Here is a 19,692-nt window from a genome sequence, read left to right as displayed (position 1 = left end):
CTTGATGATAATTTAGATGATATTTTTCATTTTTTAAAAAAATTTGTAAATTAATTTAAACAGATTAATATTTAAAAAAAAAATATCAGATCATATTTGAATGTAATATTTATTTATATAATAACTACTTAAAAAATTTCACATATTATGATACTAAAATTAATAATAATAACACTTAATATTGATGAGAAATTAAATAAAAATTAACAATATATAAACTAAATTATTATTTTTGCTAATTAGTGAATGATATATTATTGAACCTTTTTCAAAATTAATTATTATTTTATAATATTTTTAGAGAAGATAAGTTAGTTATTCAATTTAATCATTAATAATATAAATTTTTTAATAGATTTTTTAAAAATAATAAAATCATATTTCAATGCATAATTACATATATGTTAAATAAAAATTAAAATAAAACAACACGAAATTAAATATAAATGCACTAAAATTAAATATTTTTCAATCTAATTTTCAAAATTTCTTTTTTTCTCCCCGCAAAATTGTTATTATTATTATTTAGTACATTGGTGAATGTGATAAACGATTCAGAAGTCCAAGCGTGAACTATAAACTGCGAAGCACCTGATCCCAGCCAATCATCGACAAAGGACAGCAATTTCCCTGCAGTTGCTGCAGATCCTATACTTGTGAAAGGAAAACCCGTTCTCTCTTCTCCCGTCGTCGTCGGCGATCGAGGGTTGTGCAGTCTCGCTTTAAAAAGGTCAGCTTTTATTTTTCGATTCTTTTAATTAGAATTTGTTACAGACTCGGTGTGATAATGTCTATAAACGGGTGTGTATCAGGAAGTGAAAATTGATGGAAAATTCAAATGGTATAGAGGAGGATGGAGATGGAAGAAATGAGGCAGCGTCTACTTCGGGTTATGGATTATTTGATCGACAAGTTACAGTTCACCAGTTTATGGGTGGCGGTAAAGGTGAAATTTTTCTCTGTTTTGCTTTTGTGTGGATGCTGAAAGGTGTGAACTTTATTGGATGAAATGTTCTATGTTGGTAAGATTGTTTTGTACATAAAACAATTGGTTTTACCCTTTTAAGAATTCAAGAGGTTTGTAAATTGCATGTTCATGCTGTCAATTTTTATTTATTTGGTGATAACAGGAGGAAAAAATTTCTGACCTGAAAATGGTTGTGGCAATTTTGTCGTAATACTTTCTAATCAAGATTTGATTTTTCTTTTTCTTTTTTGGGTCACAAAAAACTTGAGCACACAATTTGACTTGCCCTGGCTATAATACTTGTTTACAATTTACATAAATTAACCAGAAAAGTGTCTAGAGGGAAAGTTGAAGAGTTTGAGAGATAGGACTTGGGGATTAGTTGTATCACATAGATTAACAATTTTGGGTTGTGTATTTGAAGATTGGAGAAGTTTGATGACTGAGATGTTATTAGGAGATATTAACGCAAAATGCCTAGTTGCTATAAACTTGGAGAAGAGCCCGGTCATTTCTTCTGGTTTTTGGAGTTGGCTTTTCAACATTTTTGTGGCTTAAAAGTTGTTTATCATATTTGCCAACATTCTTGAGGCCAATATAGATTGATTGAGACGAGGACTCTGCTGGATTTGAGTGTAGTGTAGAGCTGGCATTTATATATTGCCATTATGTACTAATTCAGTTCATACTTCATCTATGCTTGTAGTAATTTATCAAAGTTTTGAACTTGTTGCTAGTGTATGATATTCTTGTATTTTTCATGTGAATGCTGTTTAACAAATATTAGCTCTTTTTTTCTTCTTTTTATTCACCATAGCTGCTGATTTACTCCTGTGGAAGCAGTGGCATTTCTCTCTAGGCATTCTAGTTATTGCTACTGTTGCTTGGTTCATATTTGAGAGATCGGGATTGCCATTCTTAACAATATGTTCAGATGTGTTGCTGATTTTGATCATAATGTTGTTTGTTCGCGCCAACTATGCTGCTTTGAGAAATAAGTATTTGCATCTTCCCCATACACATATCAATTTCATGTTTTTCGTATACCTAATCAGCAAGACTGTTTTTAACTGTTATGGTTTCTGTTTCTACCTTTGCAGACAACTACAATCGTTGCCAGAGCTAGCTCTGTCAGAGGAAATGGTTAATAATGCCTCAGCATCATTTCGTGCTAAAGTTAATAATCTGCTTCTTATGGCTCATGACATAACTCTTGGTAAAGATTTCCGACTTTTCTTTAAGGTTAGTGTAGCATCAATCTCTAAGAATACCTACTTCATCCATGCAATGTGGTAGGGTAGAGGATCTAAGGAGACTAAAGTGAGACATTGCTGCAGCTGGTGATAACTTAGGGCTCATTTGAGAAAACCCTCAGTCTCTTGAGACTGCTCGTAATAGCTTTGATGTTCATATGCTTTATTCATAATTGCTGTAGCCACATATATAGAGGAAGCCATAATCCCAGCTCCTACTTTCTAGAATCAGATTAATCTTATCAAAGTTTGTTTAAAGATAACCTAATCTAAACGTTGCCTAGATAAACTGAAACTATGATGATCTTATTGTGGAAGTACATTTAAACTTAAATAGAATTGTAGTAAATAAAAAAATCAACCCACTTCAGGACACTTCTTCCTGTGGATCCCACCCACATACATCTGCCCAGTGAACTGATTCGGGTTGGTGTTGCCCATGACAATAGGAATTATAATATTCTCTGCTAACGTTTATTTTCTGTGTAAACATTTTCAAAGTTATTTGGTTAACTTTTCTGATCTGTTTTCTTTTTTTTTTTTTTTTGGTAATAACATTTTCAAAGTAAAATATATTTATGGCAGGTTGTGGTTTGTCTGTGGCTACTGTCTGCCATTGGTAGCTATTTTTCCTTCTTCACACTTGCCTATATCGGTATGCAACTTCATCAATAGTCAACTAAATGCATGTTTGATTCCCTTTTGTTTCACATAGTTTTATTTGTATAACATTATAATCATTTGATTGTTTGATTGGAATTACATCAGGCCTCCCTTTGTATGGTAAGGGGTTAAAGGCTTGGGCTCTGGAAAAAGTCTAGGAACTTGTGTTCGAAAAAATTAGAATAGCCTGATAATGATTCTGTTGAATTACTTCACTCTCTGAAACTCTTTTCTATATTTATGTTCCTTTTGGGAGCCTTTTGCAATCATATTACTGTCTAAAAATATAAGTCCCATAGCTGGATTTTCATTTAATCTTAAGCATGTTGAACATAAAACTATCCATTACGATGCTCACTTTTTTGTGCCTGCCATGGTTGCAGGAGCTATTTTGTCAATTACACTTCCTGCATTGTACAGCAAATACGAAGAGCGTGTGGACAAATATTGTGGGATGATCCAAAGAAAATTCTCTCATCACTACAAAGTAGTGGATGATAGTGTCATTGGAAGAATTCCACGGACTCTATCCAGGGACAAAAATGCCTAGTGTGACAGATTTCATACAGATTATTTGCAAATGCTTAATTGGAATATCGAGCTGTTTTGAGGTTTCATAATCTTGTAGAATCATCAATGAGAGGCAGCTTGTTTGTATGAAGATTTGCATTCTTGTGTATGTTCACTTTAGTCAAAATTGGTTATTACACGGAGTTTGTTTAATGTAAAAGTAGGCTAATAAGCTTGTTTACTTATCAGAATGAAGGTGGGGAAAATATTTGTTGGCTTATAGAACATGCAATTATCAAATTTTCCTAACAAGGTTTCCTTTATTATTGATTCTTGAAGATCTTCAACAGTTTGCCTTTCTTTTTGGAGTGTGTAACGGCATTATTTTAAGTTAAATGCAAACTAAATGGATGGAATGTGGCAATCCGTAATTCTGTGCTTCTAGCCACAAAATAGGGTGTCAATATGCTGCTGGGATTCTTTCTCATTGCTAAACTTTAAATAGTTACTAGCCTTGGACCCTCCATAGTTTTATCTCTGTATGGTAAATTTCAAGTCAAGGTGAATCACACAATTACTGATCAACCAATGATAACGGTAATGAAAACTGCACCCTTGAGAAGAAACAAATGGTAATCAAAACTGTCAAATTCCACAAACTAAGACCTAAAACAATGTCTGACCAAAAAACTTATGTTCTCCTGCAATATTGAGCATGATGGAGAAGCCATTTCACTGTAGGCCAGCTGCATGATAGGCACATTTAGTCCGAGATTAAAGCAGGCCTCAACTGCAACTTACTGACTACTTCAAGGATTTAAGATGTTTGACAAGCAGCATGAATAGATTATCAATAGGCAAAGACAACAAGATCCAATATAACTCTCCAATTCCAGCTTTGCATTACATTCAAACTCATCCACGTCAAAGATCAGAACATATACATATGGCCATAATAACTATTAGCTATACCACACTACCCTTGGAGCAATTCCTTTGCCTTGCTCACCCAGACATCGTAAATCTCATCCGAGAACAGAACAAAGTGCACCTGTAAAACAGCCATGGATGATATCCTCACTAACGAGCAGGATAAGATAATGGATTATACAGAGACTATGCATCATATGGAGACTTTATAACACCAAAGAAACCCAATGATTACAAATAGGAATAGATTTGCTACACAGCAGAAATTGCAGGTAAGCAGGTTTGTTGGGATCTACAAGCCTACAACACATACAGCACCATCTACCAGGAGCCCCATCCGGAAAAATGGTTTTGATAAAGTTCAGTTGATGGGGTATGTGAAAAGTTAAAGTCTAAGTAGAAAGTAAGAAGCTTTGCAAAACCTAAGATGATTAAGAAAAAATAATTATGTAAAAGTAGAAACTGATCAAATGAATATCTATATCCAAATGTGATGAATATCAGCAGGATGAACATCTAGTCATCTTGGCCTAAATTCTTCATAGGGACTTAGGTTTCTATTAGTTAATCATATTAACATTATCCAAGATTGCAAAGCTATTACTACAGTAACATTAAATTATGAATATCAGTTTAAACCTAGGCTGGTATGTCATGAAGCAAACTGAAGTACATATTACCTCCTTGAAGTCATTTGCAAATTCTTTCACTGTAGATATAGCTACTGTTGCAGCCTCATCAAAAGGATAGCTGCAACAAATTTAAACAGAAAAAGGGATCATTAAGGTTCTAAAGACACTTAATCAAGAAGAATTGAATACTGAGATTCTGTCAAGGATAGAGTAAGAGCTGTCGGCAATCAGTAATTCTATGAATGAGAGATAATGGACTAGCATATATCTTATACTTGAACACTATCTATTTTCTAGCACAATTTTATGGCCTTTCTACATAGTCAACCTACCCATAAACACCACAAGAGATGGCAGTGAAAGCAATGTATTGAATGTTGTTCTCCTTGGCTACTCTCAGGCTATTCCTGTAATAAACAAACAAGGAAGACCTTGTTTAGAATGAGAAGGCAAACTAATAAATGGAACACAGGAACGAAGCAACCAAAAGCTACCTATATGCACTTCTCAGGGATGCTTCAGCATTACTACGAGCATCATAGATAGGACCAACAGTGTGGATCACATGAGATGCTGGCAACTTAAAACCTCTGCAAGATCTCTATTAGCATGCTAATCATACATGAACTGGGGAAAACAACCTCCTAACAAAAACTAAAGGCTAAAGAACATACAGGGTAATTCTTGCTTCTCCAGTGGGGCAGCGTATAGTGGGCCGAACTTGTGGGACTTTGTAGCATGCCTCCCTGAGTTCTGGTCCAGCAGCCCTATGAATTGCTAACAAGGATGCAAGAAAAGATTATTACAAGTTCACTTCTGTAAGAAAGCAATTTAACAAGACAGGAAGATAAAGTACCTCCATCTGCGCCACCACCTCCAAGCATTTGTTCATTTGCTGGATTTACCTGCAAAAGCATAGGATTTAGCCAATACAATATGAATATATTGTTCACACAAAGTAAATAATAATAGCACATAATTTTGGTGGCTTCACTTCATTTTTAATGTCCGCATGGGCTCAAGTCATAGAATCCAACAGTATTCTATGAAGGTAGAATCAGAATACAAATGAACTCATTCTTCTTTCTCTTTCCAACCAACCAAACCCTAAGTGTTGCGGAGTCAAAATTACTTATTATGCTCAATCTACAATTTCGTTCAAAGAGACAGAAGCACTGTGAGTAAAGTTAATTGCTTGATTAAGAAAAAGATGTGACATTGATAAGATCATGAGGGAATTAATTAAACAAGACAATATTTTATGTTTGATGAAGATTACTAAAAGAAGAAAATGCTGGATTTTTAAATTTAGCCATTGATAGACAACCAAAAGATTCATGAATAATCCCTAGTCTAATACAGCGGTCTTCATAAGCATTAAAACTAAAAGATCCCAAACTGTACGAGCTTCTTCCAAAGCATACGGCTTTCTGGATGTAGATGATGATATCTATACAGATGGATCTTATATATCTCGCTTAATGAAGTACCACAAGAGTGGATATATAGGAATCCAAATCTGCCGAATAACTCATGGTATGATCTTTACATCCTAGGTCTTCCCGATGAGATTGGCCATAAAAATAAAAATAAAAAAAATTCCAAAGCAACAAGCTCCAAACTGATAATTCCAAAATTACTATCAAAATTGAAAAACATCCAAAAAAGAATTAGAGAGAAAACCACGGACAATAGCATCAGAGGATCCATCAATAGACCACTTAGTGATATCCCCTTTGAGGATCTTCAGGATGGTGGATTCAGACAAGTTGAAGTGAGCATCACTACCACTGCCTCCTCCCCCAAAAGACATCGTTGAGAACCTGGCAAGGCCGGAACTTTTCAATTGGGAAATGCTCGGTGACGGCGAAAAAGATGAGGGTTTGAGGGTATTCTGAAGAAGAGGATGATGGTTGCCGAGAAATGGAAGATGGGTGGCAGGTGGTTTTGGTTGGGAGGTGAGAGAAGGAGAGGCGGAAATGATAGGTCTAATGAGTCCCTGTGATCCAAAAAATCTACAACACAGAGGCATTTGTAGTTTGATTGGTTATTGGAAAGGTGGCGAATCGGCTAATCAGTACTCTGATGGACCGGCTGCGAATGCATGAGTACCGCTTCGACTCACTAACTGAGTTTACCTCGGTAGGCAACTCGGTATTCTCCTGCCTATGTGGATGTCCTCCCTAAACAACAGCCAATAATCCTTTGAGTAATAATCAATTTTCTTAGCAGTAAAACTTGAATTAGATGAACTGTAATGGAAATAGATTAAGAAAGGTCAAAATACTAAATTGTTTATGTAATATTTTAAAATATTTCAATTGATTTAAATATCAGTCTTTTTAATTTTAATTAATATATTTTTAATTTAATTTAATTTATAATTATTATTAATACCATTAATGAAAGTACCATGTAGAATTAAGCATATATCATATTTTAATTAAATTATTATTTTTGATAAATATTATTTATTTATTAATATAAAAAATAATTAATTTTTATGTACTTTTTATTAAAAAATATTTAAAAAAAAGTACTTTGCTCGTAGACAACGACAACTACCATAATCCGAATCAAAGCCGTTATCTGTGGGCTAAGTATTTCTTTTTTAATGTTTCTTATTTTTTTTAATTTTTTATCAAAGAATAGTTTAAAAATTAATTTTCTTCAATGTCAAATATTACATAAACATATACCTAATATTTAATATGAATATTGACCAAATCGAAAATTGACAAATGTTAGAATAGGTCATAAGAGTTTTTATTAATATATATTAACAATGAGATATCAAGTTAAATTTTTTAAAATATATATAAATTAAAATTAAAAAATATAATATAAAAACTAACTTGAATATTTTAAAATAAAAAATTAGTTAATCTTTTAAAATTTACGATATTTTAAGTATATCAATTTCTTTTTTAATTTTACATAAACATTTATTTGTACAATATTAAAAAAAAAAATTTTATTTAGTATTTAAATTTTTGCGCTTACAAAATGCTCTCAGAAATAGTTTCTTGATTGATTATCGAAAGTTACAAGAAGCTTCACCAGTTTGGATTACACAAGAATATACCAACTTGGCTAATTGATATTTGGGCCAATAAGCCATGAAGAAAGCAAATAATACGAGTAGCTAACTATAATATAGTTGGCAAACCCTAAACAAGCATATATATGTAAAGGCTTAGCGGGTGCCAAATAAGGCACCTCAGCAGTAGATAGTTCCTGTGGGACTTTTTTAAGCCTACCCTACTCTTCTATCTCTTCTCCCTCATACCTTCCCCTTTCTTAGTGTCATAAACAATGGCACATCACAATATACAAAACTCTCAAACAAATCAAATGAAAAAAGCCATTCTTGTTTGGTCTCGTTGCTCTTTAAAAAAAGAAAAGAAAAGAAAAGAAAAGAAATCAAAATCTAAAACTGACCACCCTCAAATGTTTGCCCAAATTGCCAATTTGCAGGGACAAGGTTGTAGCTTGTCATAGTTCGGCCATCGCTGGTGGTGACCTGAAAAGAGAGGCTTTGGCCATTGAGGTATGAGTTGCTCTGCCAGTTTTGGCCCCAGTTTCTTGACATGGATTGCCAGTTAGTCTTGGACCCTTTGATTGAAACTGAGTGAACATCTCCTGCTCCTCCAACGTTTGTCACCAATACCAAGTTGAAGTAAGAGTGGCCATTGATGGTGAACCTTATTCCTCCTTTCTTCCCACAGGATACCCTGTTTTTTCACCCAAGAAAGAAATAACGATGTTAAAGACTGTGTCTTTATCAAAAGCTTCTAACTTTATACATTTATGGATACTAGTTCTATTTTCAGGACTTGGGTTTTGTTTAGTTGTAATGGATTAGGGCTTTAAAGGGTGTATAGTATAAAAAAAGCTGTGGTTTTTATCAATGGATTGACACAAAAAAGTGACCCTTTTTGTTTTAACCCCGTGGGTCCTGCAAGTTTATCTAAAAATGGATAAAAGCTTTAAAGGATGTGACTTTCATCAATTAATTGAACAAAACTTTCTAATTTTGAAAATCTGGAAATGAGTCTGTGTATTTGGTGAGAATGAACTAGTTAATTACCTTCGGAAAGATACTGGGACAATTCCAGCTCTGTACTGAGCAATTTGCAAGAAGGCAGGCTCAGCCAAGTCAAAATGCTGGAGAGGAGGATTGCACCAACCACCATTATCATTGGACAAGGCAAAGTTAGGAGGGCAGAAATTGGTAGCGGTAACAGTTATGGTTCCAGGAAGACACCATTTAGGATCATTATCACATCTCATCTCATAACAAGCTCCACAGCTTAGACCATTGTTGAACAGAGCTGTGCTGAGTGCTGCAGTGTTAGTCCCATACCCTTGGCTGTATAAGTTGCCATACCCACATGCTCCTCCTGCAACACACCATAACAAACCCACCTAAATTAAACATTAAAAACCTAGCTATTCCTTGGGCAGAGTTAAACGAATACATCACTTTTGCAATTTATTCTTCATACCAAATGTTCTAAAAGAAAAAAAAAAAAAAAAAAAAACACTTTCTTTTTTTGTAGAATTGTGAAAATATAGATGATAAGAGGTTTCTGATAGAAAGACGGTAATGATATTTATGAAATATAAAACATACCCATGGTGCCGGATGCATCACCACCACCATAGAATGTGGCATGGCCACTTGTCCAGCCTCCATAGTCAGCATAAGCCACGGGGAGACCTGAGTTGATTAGCAGGACAAAGAGAAGAGACACCATGGAGAATGCTGAAATGTTTTCCATTGTTGTTGTCTTTTCGTGAATTGGAGAGTAAAGAAGAAGAAGAAGAAAAAGAAGAGAGAAGAGGCAGTTGAAGAAGAAGATTTGAGTACAGAAGAGGGTGTATGTAGGTGTGTATATATAGGGAAGTAAAGAGGCAAAGATCGTAAAGCGGTGAGATGTGGACGGGTGTAATGGGCGAGGGAAAAGTAATACAGCAATCTAACGTTTGAAGATTCTCAAGCCACAAACTTTTTTTCATTTTTATAATAAAATTTAAAAAAAAAAAAAAAAAAACTGATGATATATACGATCTGATCATATAGACGAGATTTTCAGATCATTTACAGGATTCAAAGGGCACATGCAAGTGTTGCGGTTAGACCTCCAACTGCTGCCCTCATGGCCCCCACCTGCACATGCATATATATATATATATATGCATATACATACCCATATATAAATATATATATATATATTATTGTTGATTTTGTTTTGTGTTTTCAATAAGGCTGACTGGGAAGTCGTGTGTTACTATGGAGTTTTGTGGCTTAAATCATTCGTTTATCTCCTGAAATGGCGCAAATCTTTGAGGCGTTTGATTGGGGAATTTGGGTTTTCTCAACTCAAACCTGGTAGCCTTCCCTGTTTTTCATCTCAAAAGTACAAATAGCAGTTGGACTGAAATTTTCTAGTAAACTCTACTACTTAATCTTCCGCACTTCAAGCCTTGATTGTATTTATGTAATCTGACGTATATATGAGTTTATGTTTGACTCATACATGTTGCGTGTACTATATATATCATCATGTATATTCATGTTATTGCATGTAAAAATATATAATTCAAAAAAAGGCATGCATGACATCCCTCCTCTTAATGGATTAGTGCTCGGGTGATAGATTCTAACTTGTCTTGATTTTGGTCTCGTTTATTAAGAGGTTTAGGGATGCTAACCATAGAAATTCTATTGATCCTAATTAATGTAAAGATGTGAATGTGTTAATCTAAACAGTACACACAGCCATACTAATCTAAGGGATTAAGGCTTCGTAATTAGGAGTAAACATCGGTTTAGAATTAGATAAGATCATATTAAATTAGATTGAAAAAATTTTAATTTTTAATTATATTATTTATATATTTAATATTTTATTTGCATACTATATATAATCTACATATATATTCTTTATGTACTTATGATTTTACTTTTTAATACTAAAACATATTAATATATCTAGATCATATTGTACTCGATAAAAAATTTTTGAACTAAATACTAAATTAGACATTGTATGATTCAGTTTGAATCAAAACGAACTTAATTGATCGGATCTGTTTTTCTAATCTAAATCGGATAATACTCACTTCTAATCAAATTTTTTGTCATGAATTTAATTTGTCTTTTATCCAATCAAATATTTCTGTCGAGGTATTGAGTAAAGATTCATTAGTAATTAACGTTTAACACTTCGAAAGTTGTATTAATCAAACACTTAGGATCCAATTACAGTTAAATCATTCAAATTAATACAAATGGATTATTAGGGTCGATATTAATCTGAAATTAATTAAAAAAAAAGTAGGTGGATAATACAAAATTAATTATAAGATGGAGAAATGTACGTATGATGTATGATGTAGAATCAGAAGATCTTGGACAGGGCCTACCATGTTACGAGCACATGCATGTCCCGCTCTTCACGGTCCCTTAATGTTCGTGCATCATTTTCATTAGCATATGAGATGTTATAATATTATTCTACATGTATGTACTAAATTACAGACTCATATACATATATATATATATACATATATCTGTGTGTGTGTGTGTGTGTGTGTATCTATTAGAACTGATGGTAGTAAAACAAATGAGAAATAAAGATGCTATGGGTATCACCTCCGTCTGTTAACTAATTAATTATGCAGTTATATTTTAATAGTATATGTATATATATATAATTATTTTTCTTTGATCAAATATCAAATCTTCAAATTTGTCTTCTTTTGTGGTAATCAAAACAGTGTCTTTTTAATGTTTGTATAATATGTGTTTATGTGTACACACATATATGTATATATACATTGTAGGTGAGGGAATATATGTGTATATCAACAAAGGGAGAGGGAGGTGGACCAGAGAACTCGTGTTTAGTCTTCTTTGTACAATATATTATATTTGTTATATAAGTATATGTACACATATAATATCGTGATTCTTTTCCCCATATATACATATATATATTTTGATGATTCTAAAGATTTGTGTTGTTGGGAAGGACTATAATCAGGTCAATGTTGATTTGGAGATTTCAATTACCATCAAATATATGCAACAAAAAATTGTACCCCTGTGAAAAATGCAGTAACACAGAGTTTGAGTGATGAATGTTAGAAAAAAAATTAAATTAAATCTTATAAATTTGCCCTTACAACTGAGTGGTAGAGGAAACTTTAAATCAGATCCACATAAACAAAAAGAGAAAATGGATTTTATCCAAAAATATATTGGGAGTCACATTAGGTAAGATGTTAGGAACCAAAGTAAGTGTCATTCACAAGGGATTGTCTGTTTAGGTCCACAATATTTTGAGAGCTAAGGTCACCCAGCAACATGGAATTGGGACCATTTGCAGAGAGAGAGAGAGGTTAGTTCAACTGGGTTGCTTAATAATAATAATACAGTCACTTGTCATCCATGGCAGCCACAGACAAAGACCAGTTGGTTGAAGAGGCTACTTACAACACCATTGCAACCACCTTGCCATGTGCATTCAATGGCCTGAGCCTCAAGAGGCTAACTGTAGGCCACCCATGACTTCCTATTAGCTAACAACTTGGTTGTGGTTGGAGCCCTTTGCCCTCTGAAATTGCGTACCTTATCCAACAGTGTGTTTGCAGGCAGTTCAAAAAGAAGACCGCTTTTTCTCAAATCATTATTACCTTTGATGGTGATGTTAATATTCACAAGTTTCGACGGTTTCAACCGTGGGTTTTGCTTGAACCCAATTCTCAAAGTTAGGAATTAAGTTGAAGTTGCAGCTTTCAAAAGAGCAAAGCAAACAGTTTAAGAAACTTGGCTTTACACTTGACGCAGTTGTGTTGTTAGGTGCTTAAAGAGTTTGCAGATCAGAGAGCCAGAATCTTGTTAGTAATCCAAGTCAATGATGGTTGTAGCCCAGAAGCTACCGTGCAAGAGATAATAATCAATTGTGCATTGTTGACAGTCTGGGTGTTCATTGTAGGATTATGAAGAACAAGAAGTTACTACTCGTAATCCAGCAACTAGTAAACATACTTGAAAATAAGCACTTAAGCAGCAGCAGAATGATTCAAAGATGAAAATATGACAACCCTAAATCAGAAATTGCAGCTTCTCTCACATCTTTTCCCTGCTCCTGTTGGACTTATCCAACACCTTGCTTGGTTATGCATCCAAGAGCTTCATTTAGTGCATCGGCCTAAACTTACACAATGATTTATCTATCCTGCAAAACTGATAAGGGGTCTCCACCTTAACATCTTCAAGAAATTACATTATTTTGGCAGAAGTCTTTGAACCGGGGTAAAACCAAGGTATGGGTAGAGTTATCATATCTTTAATGAGGAAATCAAGTTCAACAACAACCGTATTTCCTGCATTCAGACATGTTCTTAAAAAACTTCAACTGTCAATAGACATTGATGACCTTAGACATGGTACCTTCAGTTAAGACCAAGACATCACAAGAGTTCCTCAAAGGCACTGCAAATAGAGTTTTTGAGTGCACTTGGCATGTGCCCCAAAGTGAGCAAGTGTGTGAGCACATGCATGTGTCTGCCCTAATAAGTGAGAGGAGAGAGAGAGAGAGAGAGAGAGAATCTGTTGAGGTCAGTAGAAGAAATCTTCTTCACTAAGAAATACAACATTCAACAGTAACAGACAACATGATAGGGGTACCCAACATGATATCATGCATTTCTCTACTCCTAGTGAACAACTTTCTATTCCTGCACCAGCCCCCTATGAATAGAATTTTGAAACAAATATTGGAAAAAAATCATTAATGTTTTTTATCTGGCCAATGCTACTCAAATCCTAAAATCTCAATCACATTAGAACTGATAGTACCATTGGTTGTAAACAAGGTCAGTCTATGGACAATCAACAAATAAGGTGGGTTTAGGGCTTAGACCAGCAAAACTAAAATATGTGCTGCCACATCAGAATGTACTGCTGCTTTCACTAGCAGAAATTGAGGGGCCCTCTGCCTTCACTAAGTGAGAGCCTCTGCTACTAATATCAAGCCCCTGCAATCGCCCAAGTGGATCTTGCTGCAACATCTCTGAAAATGTATGTGCATGGGCATTAGAAAGCAGAGGATGATGAGGATTTGCAATATTAGGAGCTGACAAATGAGACTGAAAAGGGTGAAATTGTGGCATTTGCATGTTCTGGGCATCAGCTTGGCCAGGTTGCGGAGGGGATGCAAAAAAAGAAGATTGAGAGTAGGGAATCTGGTGCATTCCCAAATTATACGTATCTGCTGGTGTCATCATTTCACCAGTGGCAACCTTCAGTCTCTCTACCTCCTTCTTTAGCGCTTCATTCAGAGCTACAAAACAGGAAGAATCATACAAGAGCAGTTGTTTAGCAGATTATTCCAGCATATCAATTCAAACACAAGGAACACATTAGTTCCCAACACACTGCTAGAAATCTCAAAACAAATGCATGTTTACTGTTTGAACTGAGACAATTTCTAATTCTGAAGTAGTAGCATGGTTTAGCGGACCAAAGTTTTGTGCTAGAAGACCACAATATAATTTGGAAATACACCTATAGACCAAAGGCATAGAATCAACTCGAACACAACTAAGTGAGCTCTTACCTTATAAACAACAATAAAATAAGATAGAATAGTCAATTTGTGGTAAACCTATACCCTCACATCACCGACTTACTGCTAGAGAAGATTTGTTATTCAGTTGTATGGCATATGGGCTTAATGCTTGCTTAAGACTTTCAATAATTAATGCATCATGAAAAGACATCAGTACCAAATCTGGTGAGAATTAAACATTAAGCATGCCATTTTTGGGGAAAAAAAAAAGTAAAGCATACCATCGCGTAACTGAGCTTGCTGTTCCATAGCCTGTAACCGAAGCTTAAGCTCTGTGTTCTCAGTAGTCAAACCCGTTGTATCTCTCTGAAAGAGGACATGAGAGGCAAGGAATGAAACAAGGACAGCCGTCAATAAAAAAAATAAGGAAACAGTATCTAACAAAAGAAGAAAGATTAGTGGTCTAAAATTCATGGCAATTTGGTAAAATAGATTCTCAAGATCTTAATGGTAACTCCAAACACATTTGTGACTGAGAAAGTTATGAAAGGCAAAAGGAAGTAGAAGGTTGTTTATGAAGTTCTAAAGGTAGTATAACAATTTCTCCTTTTAATTTTCATCAAACAGAGAACAAATTTGGTTGCATCCACATGGTTGCCTACCAAGGCCCCTTTTCTACCACTTTTTTCTCAATTGGTAAATATATCCATGCATCTGTGAGGAACTGAAACTCTGGACTCACTTCATTTTAAGTAGGGGAATAGATTCCATTAGACCCAAAGCCTCCAGTAAAGAAAATAACATTTCTGTTGGAACATACCTAGATTAGTGGATTAGTAAAAAGTTGGTCAGATGAGTGATTCAATAAGAACCTGGAATAATGTGAGTTGTGCAGAAAGAGTAGTGGCTTCTGTTTGAAGGGTTTGAACTTTTCTCTCAAGTTCAGAAATATAACGAGCTTTCCTCTCCTTCGAGCGAGCAGCAGACTGTCGATTGGCAATTATCCTGCTTAACAATATCAGTTGTGAGAAAAAAATTGAAGAAAATTCTATTTAAGCATATACACCTACTTTTTTTTAGTACAAAATACAAGTCTTACAGAAGAAAACACCAAGAGACTGCTATCATGTACACAAGCAAACAAATTATAAGAAATGATCAGCTGGGAAATCTAAACAAATCCAAAGATCTATTTGAAGAGGATAACCTTTGAACAAAATGGACATGTTAATGTATGCAACTAGGAAAAAGAAATTTTTATCTAGCTCTTAACAGAATAAAAGATTTATATGATTTGGTAGTTATTAGCTTCTCTACTAGTAGCTAAGAAATTCTAACAATGTTAGGAATCAATTGGCTTATCTCAAGTTCGGTTAGGGAGGAGATTTGGGGTTGGGATGGTTTATATGTAAAAAGAAATATTGTTAATATCATCCCTTTGACTGTTTTTGGGGTCATATAGAAAGAGCAGAATATAAGAACTTTTGATAGTGTTGAGAGTAGTACTAATAGATTAATTGATAGGTGGATACACCTGTTTGGGTCGATTTTGTTCAGTCACGACATCATTAATGATGGGGATTTTGAGAATGTCATTAATACACTAATTTCATTGTAAATGTTTTTGTACATGGGTGGTACACCCGATCTTTTGGTACACTGTGAATAATATTTCACACTTTTTATTTCAAAAAATATGTTCCAGCTAACCAAACAATAAAGGACTGAAAGGGAAAAGATAAAGTTTCAAAACCTTAGACCCCAGATACTTGCATGAGAGCATTAACCTGCATTGCTGCACAAATTCCAAAGACATAGGAAGTAAACTCTGAGGACAACTTACACAACAGGGTCAATGTCTGGCCTAGAGCTAATCAGAATATGAGCATCTTTTTTCCCACTTCATGGTCAATTTGTACCTTATTTCTAATTTCTTTACTTGTTTGAACATGATAAACATTCCACGGACAGGAAAACTTGAAAAACTGAAAGCTACAGCTGGTTGTTTCACTTGCTTGGAAGTAAAGGGATTAGGGAAGGATGTGCAGCTCATACAGGAGAAATTCAGATTGATATAGAGTAGGTCCAAGGATGGATCATCTGCATGGAGTAGGTCCAAGATGCTTCCAAGTTCAAATTAGGAGACTTGTCAAAAATTTAAGATAAGGGAAAAGGACTTCAGAACTTCATAAGTACTTTGATGAGTCAATTCAACATCTTGTGGAGAGTTAAGAGATTCTAATTATTCACTACAGAATTCTGAGGAGTAATAATTATCATGCACTTGTGAATTAAAATTGCAGGGCTCTCTATAGAAGTTAGTCACCTCATCTGACAAAGAAACAGAAAGCAGTTTCAGTGGCGTAAGTTCAACTATACCAAGAAAAAAAGATCTCAGACATGAGGAGACTTGTGTGAAATTTAAGATAAGGGAAAATGACTTCAGAACTCTATAAGTACTTTGATGAGTCAATCAACATCTTGTGGAGAGTTAAGAGATTCTAATTATTCACTAGAGAATTCTAAGGAGCAATAATTATCATGCACTGAAAAATTAATTGCAGGGCTCTCTATAGAAGTTAGTCACCTCATCTGATAAAGAAATAGAAAGCAGTTCCAGTTGCATAAGTTCAACTATGCCGAGAAAAAACATCTCACACATGAGGGACTGATGTGATAACATGAGTCGTTCCTAACGAAAAAGGAACACATTTAAGACTGTCAAAGCTACAAAACTCAGCACTAAGGATTCTAACAAAATGTGGGAATTCAACCTAACATTAATCAATTTGCTATGAAATGTGCCATATGGGTGCCTTTCAATTTTTGATAATTAAGAACAGTACTTGAACATGACATTTCCAATTTGTGAGTGATGGATACTGCCTGTTGAGGTAAAAGGAAGAAAGATAGAGAGACACATGCCCCATGAGCAGGTATACATGCAATGCACATAGGCAGAATAGATGACTTAGGGTAGCAAAAGTTAGAATATTAAGCCACCTATTGATGATAATATCTTAAGCAGGATACTTTCTCTCTACCAAAACCTGTTACATCAGCACCTGAATATCACCAATTAAAAATGAAGTCAATTTTACCAATTAATTTTCGAGAAGTCGCTATCAAAATTGATCACCTTTTGATAGGGCAAGAATTATGCTATTTTTTTCTTTATATATCCCCTCAAACAAATAATCAAGAACCACAGGCTGGAGACTTCAAGCAATCATGACAAGTGGACCGCTAGATTTAGATGGAAACACCACAATCTTTATCAACAAAAGAGAGGTAACAAAAAAGGATCTTAATTTATCATTTCAATCAAATTTCTTAAAAAGTAGGCTCTCATAGAAAGAAGATCCCCACCAAATCCCCAAACAATCACAATCCCGATATGTTATATTGACAATAATGTTAAAAATACCCAAATTCTGTTCCTTTTTGGGACCTTTTTTTTCCTTTCTCATTTCGGATAGCGATAAAATAAGCAAATCATATTGCACCTGACTCATTTAGGCTGGACAACCAAAGTATAAGAACGCCAAAAAGTTCTAGTGAGACTAATAACGGCATACCAGTCAACAAAGAAAGAAACCTTTAAACCATAATGGCAGTAGATTCATAAAAATTGTATCTTTTAATGGCTTCTCCACTACAATTACAATCAAAAACTTCCAACTAACTACAAAATTTCACATATCACTCAAATCAATATTCATTAGATGAAGGTTAAAATGACCAACAAAAACCCACTAAACAAGCATTGAACAATAAAATAAATTGTCAAGCGCAACAAGTCAAATTATAAATAAACAACCACATCAAATGATATAAGGAGAAAACAATTAACATGAACGGAATCAGAGGAACAAAGGGAAAACCTTTTGGCTCTTTTGGGGTCAACATTCCACAATTCAGCGAGTTTATCAGGAGCCATAGCTTTCTTGGCCTCAATAGATTCCAATATCGAAGACCCATCAAGCGAGTTGCTGTGCCTGTGCCTTGACCTTACATTTTCATCCACATTCTTCTCTCTCCCTCCTCCATCACCACCACCATTATCCAACCCTTCGACATTCTCTGATTTCGGTGCAGACGAACCGGCTCCGTCGTCTGGTCTGGATCCAAACTTTTCAATGTCCATATAGGTGCAGAAGAGGTCATCCTCGGATCCCAACTCCTCAAAGCTACCGAACGGGTCGGAAGCCAGATCCAGATCGTCTGGGATCCGGAATTGGACCTCAGACTGCGCCCGCCTGTGGTAGGAACCTCGAAACGGGACAGCTGGGTTGGCAAACGAGGTGGCTGAAGATTGTGGATGGTGATGAGCGGTGGACTGGTATTGTAATGCAGGGTTTGGATTCGGGTTTTGGTTACCTTTTGGGTTTGGATCTTCCATGTCCATTGTTTTTGTTCACCTCTTCCCTTCCCCAACTCTCCCTTTGGTTATCAGATTGAGGGGAAGAGAGAGAGGGAAGCTCAGATTTCAGGGCCTCGTTCAACCTTTGAGACAGTACGTACTGTGGCTCATTTATGTTCTTATGATTTGTGTTCTTTTTTTTTTTCTTAATCTTGGAACGGTGTCGTATTATTCCCATGAAGTTTGCCGTTTTTTTTTTTTTTTGAAAGTTCAAACAAAAGAAAAACAAACTTATTGTTTTTATTTAAAATTTTAATAAATTAAAAAAAATTAATTGTGTTTTAAAAAAAAATTGTAGTTATTTGTTACCACCTAATTCTATAATTAAATAGATAACTTTTTTAATACGTAATTCTTTTGTTAATTATATTTTTATATAAAATAATTAGATTAGATAAGATTATCATAATGTAGACGAATATAATATTTAAATATAATAATATCGTAAGGATATAAAGTTGAGTTTTTTTTTAGTTTTAAAAATTTTATTAATATATTTACATAAATTAAAGATAGAGTTTGCATTTTAAAATGTAGGCCGAATTTTATTTCATTGTAACTAATTTAAATAAGAAAAAATATTAATGAGTTAAATTTTTAATTTTATTAAATTATAATATATTTACATAAATAAATTTTATATTTTTAATAATATTTGAATTTATAATTTTTAAATATAAAAAAAAATAGTTGCTAAATTATTATATTATTAATGTGAAAAGAAGTCAAA

The 19,692-nt window shown here is 34.3% G+C and overlaps 4 protein-coding genes across 7 annotated transcripts; 1 reads left to right on the top strand and 3 right to left on the bottom strand.

Moving 5' to 3' along the window:
• Positions 1-549: 549 nt before the first annotated feature.
• On the top strand, positions 550-3,725 carry LOC110819371 (Reticulon family protein). Of its 4 annotated transcripts, none has more exons than XM_022048537.2 (6): positions 550-730; positions 813-946; positions 1,811-1,965; positions 2,068-2,209; positions 2,806-2,875; positions 3,267-3,725. In XM_022048537.2, the coding sequence occupies exons 2-6, from the start codon at positions 854-856 to the stop codon at positions 3,431-3,433; spliced, it is 627 nt and encodes a 208-aa protein (XP_021904229.1). In that variant the 5' UTR covers positions 550-730; positions 813-853; the 3' UTR covers positions 3,434-3,725. The 4 variants fall into 4 exon arrangements, with proteins under 4 accessions (XP_021904229.1, XP_088068845.1, XP_021904230.1 ...); XM_088212719.1 differs by having other exon boundaries at positions 1,785-1,965; positions 2,068-2,183; positions 2,787-2,875; XM_022048536.2 differs by having other exon boundaries at positions 552-730; positions 1,785-1,965.
• A 491-nt stretch (positions 3,726-4,216) lies between these two features.
• Positions 4,217-7,124, bottom strand: LOC110819392 (appr-1-p processing enzyme family protein). The gene is made up of 7 exons (XM_022048561.2): positions 6,646-7,124; positions 5,812-5,860; positions 5,630-5,732; positions 5,450-5,545; positions 5,288-5,362; positions 5,004-5,073; positions 4,217-4,444 (listed from the first exon to the last, which is right to left on the bottom strand). The coding sequence occupies exons 1-7, from the start codon at positions 6,985-6,987 to the stop codon at positions 4,370-4,372; spliced, it is 810 nt and encodes a 269-aa protein (XP_021904253.1). The 5' UTR covers positions 6,988-7,124; the 3' UTR covers positions 4,217-4,369.
• A 1,186-nt stretch (positions 7,125-8,310) lies between these two features.
• Positions 8,311-9,848, bottom strand: LOC110819370 (expansin-A8). Its single transcript, XM_022048533.2, has 3 exons — positions 9,592-9,848; positions 9,046-9,358; positions 8,311-8,689 (listed from the first exon to the last, which is right to left on the bottom strand). Exons 1-3 carry the CDS (start codon positions 9,737-9,739, stop codon positions 8,386-8,388), a joined length of 765 nt encoding a protein of 254 aa, XP_021904225.1. The 5' UTR covers positions 9,740-9,848; the 3' UTR covers positions 8,311-8,385.
• Positions 9,849-13,581: 3,733 nt separating this feature from the next.
• On the bottom strand, positions 13,582-19,070 carry LOC110819395 (Basic-leucine zipper (bZIP) transcription factor family protein). Its single transcript, XM_022048565.2, has 4 exons — positions 18,424-19,070; positions 15,412-15,544; positions 14,821-14,905; positions 13,582-14,311 (listed from the first exon to the last, which is right to left on the bottom strand). Exons 1-4 carry the CDS (start codon positions 18,945-18,947, stop codon positions 13,920-13,922), a joined length of 1,134 nt encoding a protein of 377 aa, XP_021904257.1. The 5' UTR covers positions 18,948-19,070; the 3' UTR covers positions 13,582-13,919.
• Between the last annotated feature and the right edge of the window lie 622 nt (positions 19,071-19,692).

The sequence above is a fragment of the Carica papaya genome, chromosome 2 (genome assembly GCF_054855325.1).
Source record: "Carica papaya isolate Zhongbai chromosome 2, ASM5485532v1, whole genome shotgun sequence".
Taxonomy (NCBI): Eukaryota; Viridiplantae; Streptophyta; class Magnoliopsida; order Brassicales; family Caricaceae; genus Carica; species Carica papaya.
Note: the sequence above shows the minus strand (reverse complement) of the source record. Positions and strands in the feature narration are given on the sequence as shown.

What these genes read in the sequence shown, in the direction of transcription:
- LOC110819395 (XM_022048565.2), bottom strand. Translation starts at nt 18,947, where the DNA reads ATGGACATGGAAGATCCAAACCCAAAAGGTAACCAAAACCCGAATCCA. An exon ending in CACAACTCACATTATTCCAG is followed by an intron (nt 14,906 to 15,411) that starts GTTCTTATTGAA and finishes GTCCTCTTTCAG; the next exon opens with AGAGATACAACGGGTTTGAC. An exon ending in GCAAGCTCAGTTACGCGATG is followed by an intron (nt 14,312 to 14,820) that starts GTATGCTTTACT and finishes CCTGTTTTGTAG; the next exon opens with CTCTGAATGAAGCGCTAAAG.
- LOC110819392 (XM_022048561.2), bottom strand. Translation starts at nt 6,987, where the DNA reads ATGCCTCTGTGTTGTAGATTTTTTGGATCACAGGGACTCATTAGACCT. An exon ending in ATGGATCCTCTGATGCTATT is followed by an intron (nt 5,861 to 6,645) that starts GTCCGTGGTTTT and finishes ATGCTTTTGCAG; the next exon opens with GTAAATCCAGCAAATGAACA. An exon ending in GGAGAAGCAAGAATTACCCT is followed by an intron (nt 5,546 to 5,629) that starts GTATGTTCTTTA and finishes GAGATCTTGCAG; the next exon opens with AGGTTTTAAGTTGCCAGCAT.
- LOC110819371 (XM_022048536.2), top strand. Translation starts at nt 826, where the DNA reads ATGGAAAATTCAAATGGTATAGAGGAGGATGGAGATGGAAGAAATGAG. An exon ending in GTTTATGGGTGGCGGTAAAG is followed by an intron (nt 947 to 1,784) that starts GTGAAATTTTTC and finishes TATTCACCATAG; the next exon opens with CTGCTGATTTACTCCTGTGG. An exon ending in ATTTCCGACTTTTCTTTAAG is followed by an intron (nt 2,210 to 2,805) that starts GTTAGTGTAGCA and finishes TATTTATGGCAG; the next exon opens with GTTGTGGTTTGTCTGTGGCT.
- LOC110819370 (XM_022048533.2), bottom strand. Translation starts at nt 9,739, where the DNA reads ATGGAAAACATTTCAGCATTCTCCATGGTGTCTCTTCTCTTTGTCCTG. An exon ending in TGATGCATCCGGCACCATGG is followed by an intron (nt 9,359 to 9,591) that starts GTATGTTTTATA and finishes GGTGTGTTGCAG; the next exon opens with GAGGAGCATGTGGGTATGGC. An exon ending in GTCCCAGTATCTTTCCGAAG is followed by an intron (nt 8,690 to 9,045) that starts GTAATTAACTAG and finishes GTGAAAAAACAG; the next exon opens with GGTATCCTGTGGGAAGAAAG.